This window comes from Osmia bicornis, chromosome 2 (genome assembly GCF_907164935.1).
Source record: "Osmia bicornis bicornis chromosome 2, iOsmBic2.1, whole genome shotgun sequence".
Lineage (NCBI taxonomy): Eukaryota > Metazoa > Arthropoda > Insecta > Hymenoptera > Megachilidae > Osmia > Osmia bicornis.
In genome coordinates, this window is record NC_060217.1 from 2,077,622 (window position 1) to 2,089,835 (window position 12,214).

At 30.2% G+C, this 12,214-nt stretch overlaps 1 protein-coding gene across 2 annotated transcripts; it reads right to left on the reverse strand.

Annotated features, from left to right (window-relative positions):
* Positions 1-5,360: 5,360 nt before the first annotated feature.
* Positions 5,361-10,942, reverse strand: LOC114879396 (transcription elongation factor B polypeptide 3). 2 transcript variants are annotated; one of them, XM_029194286.2, is made up of 9 exons: positions 10,605-10,942; positions 9,853-10,121; positions 8,598-9,577; positions 7,785-7,948; positions 7,485-7,654; positions 7,085-7,176; positions 6,434-6,633; positions 6,074-6,353; positions 5,361-5,946 (listed from the first exon to the last, which is right to left on the reverse strand). In XM_029194286.2, exons 1-9 carry the CDS (start codon positions 10,671-10,673, stop codon positions 5,867-5,869), a joined length of 2,304 nt encoding a protein of 767 aa, XP_029050119.2. In that variant the 5' UTR covers positions 10,674-10,942; the 3' UTR covers positions 5,361-5,866. The 2 variants fall into 2 exon arrangements, with proteins under 2 accessions (XP_029050119.2, XP_029050118.2); XM_029194285.2 differs by having other exon boundaries at positions 7,779-7,948; positions 10,605-10,941.
* Between the last annotated feature and the right edge of the window lie 1,272 nt (positions 10,943-12,214).

Below are 12,214 nucleotides of genomic sequence, written 5' to 3' on the forward strand. Positions count from 1 at the left end.
GATAATTGGGAATATTTGGCGCTCTGGGGTTCCGGGTTAGGATTTGAAAGAGACGTGACGGTTTCAGCATCAGGGATCGGTACGGCGCGCCGGTCGCGCTGTAGAGTGCTACCCCGGTCCGCGTGGCGACGACGGTTTTAATTAGTTCATTTTTGAACATATTGTTATAGCAAAAACCCTATTTCTTGGTGTTACTTTGCACGGAATGCAGCGATCGCGATGAAGCCTTTCACATCTTACAGGAGATATTTCTGTGATGATCCCACTTGCAAAAATGTATGGAACTTGTTATCATTAATAACCATCGTTATTGCAATTAACCAGTAAGAAAGGTAAACCTCCTTACGGCATCCTACAAGTGCTGCTCGTTCCACTAAAAAGTGTGAAATAAAATATTTTTTAACAGCGATAACTGTTGAATTCCGGGTTTGGGAATCAAGTACAACACTTTAAAATCAAAACGTTTATTCGACGAACGGCAAGAAGCGCACGCTGGTACTGACTACAGAAAAATCTTACAAGACGTTTTGGGGTACATGTATATATAGGGTAAGCCTGGGTAACCAGTGGTCAGAGGATGGGCAAAGTACAAGGGGCAGGATGAATAACTGGGGGAAGAAGCTAGATGAGTTAGGACTATGAGATATCAAGGTACAAGGAATAGGATGACTAACTGAGTACAGGAGGCTAGATGAGCTGGAACTATGACTAGGATATGTTTGTGTTGGGATATCTTTGTTGGCGGTGAATTGGTCATACAACATAACATAGAATATTGCAAGTAGTACAAACATTTTATATAAGTAAATATCAGAATACAAGTTAGCATTAATATGTATAGTAGATCATATCAAATGTTATGTGCCCCATAGATATATCAATGTTTTTTTATTCCTCTTATTTTCCTTTTTCTCTTATGTATAAAGATGTACGAAACAGTGAAGGAGTGAATGTGGTACGACTGATGAATGAGTGAGAGTTAGTAGGACTGCGTGACGTGAAGAAGACGCAGAAAAGAAGAACAATCGAATACAGACTAACGATAAGCGTGAACACGTGTGAACGAGCGAGTGAAAACCCAAAAATATAAAAATAAAACCAAGGGGCTAAAAGGAACAGTGTTGTACCTTTCATACCATGGAGTCAATGCTTGCATTTACTCCTGTGTTAAAGAAACTGATATCAGAAAGAAGAATATCTCCCATTAAGTTACTCGTATATGCATTTTGTAAAGAGGATTGTTCCCAAAAACCTCTAATTACCTTGTTTCCCAAATTCTGAGCTATTATGAAATTTGAAACACCAGAAGTATCGCACGTGGCTAAGAAGTAACCGAGGTATTCGAACGGGAGGCGGTTTTGCGCTATCTCGATGTAAACGAAACGACAAGGATGGCATTCGACGAGTCTCGAGTCTGAATGAAATGGGGCGAAACAAGAACGAAAGTAACAGTGCGAGAGAGAGGCTCTTATGCAGCTTCCGGTTCGGTATGGAATCACGGTATGCGCAGTGACTATAGATAGTAGAAAACTGGACATGCCTTTGTTCTCAAAGGCTCGTGAATTTGTGCCTCGAGTGAATGCGGGGATACCCTAGAAGCTACTGATCACATGATCTGGGAATGTGAAAGAACTTTCCTGGAAAAACTGGAGGCTGCGGGTGAAGGAGTGCAAGAGGTACACAACCTGATCAGTTTAAAAAAAAGGAGTGCCATGAAACTACTAAGCATCTTCCTAATGAGTACAAATAGGATAATATAATTTGAAGATTCTAAAAATACAATGTGATAACTACAGATCTCTTACAATTTAGTATTAATCTAAGTGTTTTGACAATAATTTCCCTATAACTTTATACCAAGAGTGATAAATGTGCCTGAAAAACTAAAGAAGACTGTTTAAATAATATATAGAAAGGACTTTAGGCTTAAGAAAAGAAAGAGTTATAAGACTTTTGTATAATATTATATAATGTTATTGTTATTTAACAAATTTTTATATTTAAATGATACACATATGATAACTATATCTAGAATACTGTAAGATTTTTGTGATCAGCTTTCGTTGGGCAAAAAAGGAGAACTCCTCCTAAACGCCATCTCCGATGCAAATCTGTAAATCAGTAAACCAATACATGTACTGGAGAACGAACGCCATCTGCTCTATCCTAGTACAAAAATATGAAACACTTCGCACTGCAACAGTCTACGACACGTTGACGATAACGGAAAATTGCTTCGGTACCAACGGCTATATCTTTTTGGTCAGTGTCTCGAGCTCAGTGTTGCCATATCTCTGAAGAGCAAGAAAGAGAATATGTGTAACGAGATAAAAAACGAGACAGAATATGTCAAAGGGATGCCGCGAGATCTTTTATACACGGATGAAAGCAGATATATGCTTGTGTGAAGTGCGAACACCAATTGCCATGCATATGGAAACAGATATGGCAACACTGCAAACGTACTATACATGTATTCGTTTCTTCAGTCGATAAGGTAGTTGTACCATGCATGCCCCAGCGAGGCGTGGTAAGAGAAGAACTGATAAAACAGACACAACTGTTATACCAACTGTGGAAACCCAACCTCACCTTGGGGTACCGGGTACTCCAATAATGACGCCCCATCGGTAACATAGGCATGTTTAGTCTTTGATTAGACGACACCAGGCTACAAGTCAATATGGCGTCGAAGTAACATGTAAAATACGCTAAAAACACTCAGTTTTACACATGCATAACTTCTAGATTTAAACTAGGATTTTTAGATTCTACTCGTTAAATACTTCAAGAAGATAAAAAAAAAGGCCATAATTTCTGGGTCCCTGAAGAAAAGTTCAGTCCATTTATTTACCACATTGAATACCACCTGATGCGTGGGCCGCTACGGCCCTACGGTGTTTAACGTGCTAACGTTGTAAACAGCTTAAATAAAAAAGCAAAAGGAAAACGAAAGAAAACTCTGATTTTTACATTTCATAATGTACATACATACATATATACATACTTTTCCACAGTTATACTAACTGCATCGAAAAATTTTTAAACAAATAAAGTGCCTTTTAATAGAAATAGGAAAAAGTATGAGACCAGTGTTGTGCGACAAAGAAAGTATTAAAAACTTATGCAATAGGGCATTGAAAATATTCTATAAGAAACTTTTTATTGATATTAATCGAATACACTAAATTAAAAAATGATGAGTATAATACTTATTTATACAATAATTCATATTCTTCAATGATCGGCATATCGTATCGATTTAATTCATCAAATCATTTTACTTTTATCATTGTTCTATATGAAAAATATTGTTTCCAGTCGTTATATGTACATTAATTGCTATAAAAATCTGATTTCCCTTAATAATCCAATCATCTTATAACTGTAAGCAAAACGTTCCGATACTTAATTTTCTAGCATCATATTAATTAATAAATAATTCAAATATGTAAATTAACATTCATGTAAACTGAAGTGATATTCTTTGCTACTATTCAAATATGTATTTTTTACGTATAACAATTTAACTCAGTAAGTTGAAGAATGAAAATTTATCAATTATATAAATTAGCGTTTTTACTTAAATCAAACTGATATTAAATAAACATATTTGGATATAATATGATAAACTATCTCCCATCCATATATTTTATATTTACACTACATGTATTTGTAATTTGTAATATCATTACTAATTTTCATTCTTCAATGTTCATTTTACATAAATATAAGTACAAGAAGTTCATAAAAGTAACAGCATTTACCAGTAAAGTGTTCTTTGTTAAATTTCATAAGCACCAAATAAATGACAAACATTGATATCACTTTTCAAATTATTGGACATAAAGATAAAAAACATGCGATACCTCATTTATGAACATTATTGTACATTAAATAGTGTACATATATTAATGTAAAATTATGATTATGAAAATGAGGCAGGTACAGAAATCGTTATAAGCTAAAAACTGCAAAAAATGTTTAATCGAATATTTAAATACTTTTTGCGCAAACGATACAGAGTTTCGCCACCTGTAAATTCTTAAAAATAGGTTTACATACAAAATAAAAATATTTTACAGGACCGCTAAACTGATATATTCTAAAAAAAAAATATAAATATATCAGTTTCAACCCCACTATTGTATACAAAATGGATCTACACGAATACCATGTAGCCTTTTGTTTTATTAAATTTAACTATTCAAGATTAGACATTAAACTTTAACAGTCAAGGAATACATGATTTAAGAAATAATATTAAATTAACTAAATGTTCGTGTGCAACTTCTTTCCTCTTCACGATAACAAAGGTATAATGTTTGTTTTAAAACATTAGTTTATTGATTTTATTAAATATAATACAGTTTGTGACATTTTATTAATATTATTCTAATTTTTACACACGAAAATGAATTATCCAAATTGATCCTGCACTCAAAAATGAAAAAATCAATTTATGTATAAAATATAATTAAAAATTTAAAACGTGTACTTGTATTATTGTAAAACAAATAAAATGCGACTATAAAAATTATTACTTCTATAACATGTCATTAATGTATGTATATTATTATAGAAATCAGAAATAGTATTTCTGAAAGATAATTTAATCTTAATTCAATCTATTTCAATTTTTTTTTGAATAAAGAATTACAATTTTACTAAAAGAAAAGAGGATCCTAATATAATCTAATTGTAGTAAAGTGAAAATTCGTTAAAAAAGAAAGCATTAAAATTTTGTCAAAACTTTGATCTGTATAGTGGTGTTAATTTAAATTTTAAATGAATGAAAACATATTATACACAGAATCAAACACACAAAAAATAATGTTTTAGAATAAATATACATAATAAATGACAAGTTTAACATAAACATACATATATCACGCACTGAACAAAATAATACTATTTTTATAAAATGTTTCATTACTGACAATTGATCGAAAAAGAATGTACAAAAATATTAATATACGATACATTGATTTATCTATGATATACTTCTACATATCCAGTAAATTAAATTTTTAACCGTCACAGTAATTTCAAAATCTTTGACTTTTATTACTCACATATTTTTTTTAAATTTCTTGAATATTAATTGTTCACTTTTAACTATTAAAATAATTCATTGTTACAAATTTCCAAGTATCATTAATTATAATTAATTTTCTTTATGATAATATAAGTATCTTTCAATACACGAAATATTTAATTCACTGTTTATAAATAACTTTACATAGACCTATAACGTCGGTCATTACAAATATTTTAAATTCATTGTGACTCACAATAAGAATGTAAAATTTATATCACATTCTTACTATTCGTATTCTTCTACAATTTTATTTAGTTTGTAATAATATTTATTTGTTTTGTTATACACCTTCCTAGATTTTCTCACAAAAATTATTTACAATTGTAATCTAAAGAAATTAATGAATCACAGCAACAAATGGGACACATTAATTAGGTACGTAGGTATTTCTACGTTATACGAATAGATATTATTTATATGGATGATCGTTATCAAGCAGTATATTTATGTCAGTTGTAAAATTAAGACACAATAAATAAAAGTCAATTCAGAGACTGTGTGAAATATTCTAATCCATGATTCTATACTTGGGAATTCAAATTACTGACTCCATATCACATGTCTTTAACAACACGCTAATTATCAAATTACGATAATTCACTTTGTCCGAAGATTAGTATAGCTTTTTACATGTTATAAGAAAATTTTTCAGATTCCTGGTATGTATTGTTCGAAATTCAAATACTTGTGCCCTTCTACTGTATAATATGTAACACTGATTATGATTACAGTATTAAGATGATATATGACTTACCATTAGATAAACTACCGTTTGTAACGTCCTTTTATTAACTGCAGAGCTTTCGCCATTAAAGGAGCTTTAGTTTTCTTTACAACACCAGTTGCTAATAAAATAAATAAGAGCGTTTTTAATCTAATCGAATGCTTTTAAATACTCTTTAACTTAGAATGTACATACCTATTTATTTTAGGAAATGTTTAAGTTTCTAAAAATCATAGTAAAATACTTACATGGTTTAGCTCGGGATATAGGAGGTGGTGGAACAGAAATATTCGTGGCGTCCGCAGGATTTCCGCCACTAATTAATTTCTTCTTTAAGCTAGATGCAGTACTAGGTACACAATTGGCAGTACCATACTTAGCTTGCTTTTTAAGAACATTTCTTGGAGGTTTAACAATATTATCTACATAAGCAAGCTTAGCAGACCTTACTGGAACAGATTTATCTATTGACTGCTTTATATTAGCTGTAAGCGCTTTTAATTTTGCTTCTCGCTCATCCAGACAACGCTATTGGGTAAGAAAAATTAATGTAGAACATAGAATTACTGTATAAATAACTTAAATACTTTTAAAATATATATATATACCATGTACATTTCACGCCATGTTTCCATTTCTTCTCTTTGTTTGTTTCTAAATTCACGATTACAATGAAACTGCCATAAACAATCAGTATCTTCAATTAAATAGGGATTGTAGTGTTCCAACATAAATAATTGATCTGGCGTTGCACGTTCCAGAATAGGTTTCAGGATATCAAAAGGTACACCACCCGTAAATTCAAGTGCTGCATGTAGAAAACAAGTAAACTGTTTAAAGTAACTATTACTAAAAAACACAACGGTACAATATCTTGAACAGTATACTGTTGCATACAAATTATTATTTTTTTACTATGTTTAAAGACAAAGTTTATTGCTTAAAACTGTAAATTTTTAATTATTTTTGAATTTTATACATTATGAAATTATAAAATATAAAACACAGAATACAAATATTGCACCGAAAAAGATATGTACTTTTCATTCTCTAAGAATAATTTTGTTCTTAGTGATGTAACAATGTTATCAGTACTACACAGTGTTTATAAATATGTAGTTTTAATCCACAATCGTATTGCACAAAGCTTGTCACGAAACATAATTCAGATACTTGAAATCTCAGAAATCCTTACATTTTTATGCCCTGAGATACTTTTGGAAACACCTGTTCTCGCACATCCCTAATACACAACTTACCATCAATATTTTCTATTAATACTCTCGTACACAACTCGAACAGGGTTGGAACACTTGTGTAACCAGATTTGTTTCCTGAATATACTTTTGTTCTAGAATTAAAAGATATTTTATTTATATTTTATTGATATACAGTCAGACTTCCATATCCAAGAATATTACATTCCAAAACCTATCGCATATAACACCAAATAATGCCCTTTTTGTATAATCAATTTTAAATAATAAATTATGTTTTGGCATAAAACATGAGACAAGTCTGTGGATAATAGAGTCAAACTGTTTACTATTAATATAAATGTATTTGTATACATAGATGTATATCAATAAATCTTTTAGAATTAAAGAAAAATGATATCTGTTACGTATTACACATATTTATTTATTTCTATAAACTTACCTTTGATTTTTAACATACATCACATCTGTAAGAGCTTTGTCTTCTTCTTTGCGATGAACAGGATTAACATATGGCAATGGTTTATAATGTGGACTAATTTCAGGTAGTGTAGATGCTAAATCTACATTCAAAGGTTCTAGTTTCATAGCTGATGACAAAAGAGATGGTGTCTACAATAAAAAATATTCATTACATTATGCCTCTTTATGAAATTTATAAAAAATTTATAACATTGTAACAGTGTAATTATATGTATATAACTTTCATAAATTAAAATTATATAGTATAAATTACTTGTACACTTTCAGTTGCTAATTCAGTTTTCAATGCTGTTTTCTTGCTATTTGTGATTAACTGTTCTGTTTTGACTGTTTTTGTTGAACTTGAACTTGGGGAATTATTACTACGTTTCTTAGATAGTTGAGCCATTGTACACATACCAAGTGCTTCTGCAAAGCTAGCGCCTGAACATAAAATAATACACTGATAAATATTAATTTTAAATTACTACAATCTATTATAAACAATAATATACAACAACTCTTTTAAATATATTACAATTGTAGTACAGAAGTATATAAGTATTTCATAAAATACATTTTGTACTATGCTAATTTTAAGTAACTTTCAATTTACATTGTATGAGTAGACGATTTTTTTTTATCATGGCATTATTACGAATATTGTTATTATCACCCTTTATAGCAAAATTATAAATTATCAGAAAAAAATTATAAAAACACGAAAAATAATGTTTTTCTTATATACTTTATATATATATGAACAGTCTTTTGTTTAACATGGCCTTTCTGCCATAAAACTATACATGTACAAAATAAAATAATACATCATTTTATAACAAAATAAGTAACTCCTACAACATCGTTGACAATTTTGTTATTTTTTGAGTAAAAGAAAACTATTAATTAACAACACAAATTTCCATGGATCTCCAATAACCCACGTAATACGTTAGAACATGTTAGAAGTTATTACCAGCACATAATAATATAACAATAAACAAAATTTATTCAATAGTTATCAATTAAAAATAAAATAAACATTACAAACTTCTTTTCTGGTTGTGCTGAAAGTAATAAGTTTTAAACTAACCAGAGTGGCAATCTATTCCTTCATCACCATTCATTTCTTGTTTTATTTTCACTAATTCTTTTGGTTCCTTTGATCCATGTTTAGAATACTTTGAATCTTTACTACTTTTACTTTCATGTTTACTTATCCCTTCTTTGCGTTCCTTTTTCTTACTACTACCTTTATTTTTATCACAATGCTTATCATGAGAGGAACTGTTGTTATGCTTTGATTCGGAAGATTCTTTATTATTATAATGATTATCAGTTTTCTTAGTTTCATCTTTATTAGAAGATGTGTGTGTCTCACTTGTATGTTTAAATTTCTCTCCACTTTCTTTTAATTTGTTGCTAGTAGAATCAGTTTTGTGCCTACTAGAGCTTCCCTTTATTTTCTCCTGAGATTCTTTCTTTTCAATCTTAATCTCACTTTTGTTTAATATGTCTTTCTCCTTGGGTTCTTCTTTTACTTTAATTACATCTAGCATAGTATTAGCATCATGCTTTTCAGAATTGAAAGATACATCAAATTTACCTTCTTCATTCTCACTTTCTGAATTTTTTCTTCGCTTACTTTCCTTCCTTGAAGCATTGGAATCATTATTTTTACGCTTTTTATGATTTTCTTCATTGTTCTTAGGTAAATTACTGTTATAGGAAGACCTATTAGAGTATTTTTCTAAGTTATCAGATTTGCTGTGAGTATGGTGCTTAGAACCATGCGTATCATCATTTCTAGAGGCACTTTTATTATCTTTTGAAAACTTTTTGTCGCTTCTCGATTCATGTTTATGACTATGTTTATGTTTATCATACTTCTTCTGTTTTTCTAAATCATTTTCTAAAGTTTTGACATCACAATTACTTTTCGATTGGAATTCTATAGGTTTTACTTTTGATTCATGCTTAGAAGATTGTTTACTATTATATGATGTATGTGATACTTCAGCTTTTTCTATCTTATGCCTATGCACGTGTTTTCCACTATTTTCACTTTTGGGTCTGAAAAATTAATTAAACATATGCGCTTTCAATTTGTGAATATTATAGAATATTTATAAAAAAATAAAAGAATCACATTCAAGGTAATTTAATATTCTTTCTTAAAAATGAGTAACTTGAATTTAAAATATATTATAAAATTGTTAAATTAGTGTTTAAAGTTAGTAAAATTATATTATACATAAAATTACATGCAACTTAAGAATTATATTAATTTACAAATACTATGAAGCATTTACAGAGCAAGATGGTAGAAAAAATATGATTTAATTTACTTGGTTGAACTTTCTTCGGATCTGGGAGATTCCAGACTATCATTATAACTTTCAGGCGCATCAGGCACACATGCTTCATCTTCATCTTCACCTTCGCTGCTTTCTTCATTAGCAACCATTGTTTTCCATTTTGCAACAAGCGCTTTGGCAGCTTCTCCAATTCCCCCTTCATATTTTCTTAAAGCATTTACTGTACGTCCTACTCCAGTCTCTTGTAAATGTTGTACCGTAACTGGCAGGTTAGATAACTTTGAAATACAATGTAGTATCTGCAATATATTCCAAAAGAGATATATTAAACTTAATTTACTACCTCATAAGAAATTCATGTATTAAATAATTATGAACGTAGAAAAATAAAAAGTAAAAGTATTGATCAATAAAGACATACATTACGAATCAATTTTTTCCAGTACAAAAATAAATATTCTTTATTATATGAATATTTTTGAGTAAATATATTAAGATTGGTAAGCATACAATCAGCTAAGATTACAATATTTCCAAAAGGATTGGTTTTAACTAAAGGATTAAAACCAAATAAAAATACGGTAGAATGAATATTTCAAAAAATGTATTTTTATTTATGTTTGTGATATATACGTTAACAATAATGGATTTAATTTAGGTAAAATTTTGTCTTTGTTTAGATATTATCATTAGGTTATACCCTAACGTCGTTAATAAAATACCGAAGTTGTATTCATCATTACAGATTTGTAGATGATGAAAATTAGTGCATCAATACATACTCTATCCTCATTGTCATCACATTTTTCAATATTTCGCTGATAGTGCTTAATTTTATCCACTACAGACATTATTGCGGCTACCAGCTGCTAACCACTGCTAACTGCTGTTGATCCTTATTCATAGACAGACGAATACCGCACAGATGAGAAAATTGATTTCGATGGAGTATTAATTTTATTTTTTTATATCGTAAATTTCGTCAATTGGATTGACGTATGGACTCTTAAAAATGCAATTTCTATAAAGTGAATCGAATTCTTACTGATCAGTTTTAGTAATAAATAGAAACTAATACAAAGTTCAAATAAAAACTCGCCATAAAAATAAAAATTCTTAGTCAATAACACAGATAAAATTATAAAATAAAATGGTATACACATAAAAAAGATCGTGTAAAAATGATTTGTAAATGGACTCATTTTCAATCAATTGAATATTTATGACGCGTTAACTCGTCATACTTTAGCTTCTACAAAGTTAATTTATACGCACGCATCCAACAGGTATGACGTGTATTACGTCACATAATTTTCTTATTTTAAGTACTATAATTTTGTACGTAATGCAAAATTCCGTTTCATATTATTTATTTTGTGTCAATATATATGTTAAAATATATATTGAGACAATTATTAAATAATTAATAATGTGTGATGAGTGGTTGTTAGTTAACAGTTCAATAGCTGATAGTTGGATATTTCAATATTTATACTTTAAATAATAAAACATTTATAAGATTGTAATCACATGAATTTTCAAGCATTTTGCAGTGCTATAGAATTAATTAGAAAGCGATGCAAGCGTCAAAGCCGAACTCTGAATTCCGTGTCGATAAAACAGTCCACGTTTAATCGAATATTAGGTCGAAAAGAAATTAAGCACCACCTCAGTTATTGCCTCCAACTGTTGCGTATACCTAATCTCGTCCAACAACGCTCTCCGAATACATAAATTCATCCCTTTTCCTGTTCATCCCTTGACGCCTATCACGTCCTTTTTGGGCAGGACACATAATTTCTCAAAAGGGTTCTTTCCGGTTAGATTTCCCAAACAGATACCAATCCTTTTTCCAAAAACACATTATTTCCATTTCCGGTGCGTGACACGAAAAACCTTCTCCTCCCTTATTTCCTAAAAAGGACACGTAGCTTCTACCCCACCAAAGGCGTTTTCAGCCGTTTAAATACAGGCTCCAAACAAAGAGTAAGCAGTCAAAAAGTTACCTTAGCTTGTGCGGAACGCATCGACGTTTCATTATAAACCAACAATTTAAATAAAACAGCTCTTAAATAAACACTTAGTGTAATCTTTCGATACAACTAACGGCATATTATACTACGTCATTTTTGCATACACCTAAATGACTCACGTATGCTACGATAGCTATATTATATACGGTGAATGCTTACAAGGGGAATTAAGGGGGTAGACACGGGTAATAGTAGCGCGTTGACTTTACCGGCAAAAATGGGCCTAAATATGGGTTTACGGGACTACACTTTTCGTCCTTATATGAGAACATTTGGGGCTGAGTCAGGGCTTATTCGAAAGAGGTATTTACGTCACGCTGGACGTACGCAACGCATTCAATTCGGCGAGGTGGATAGAT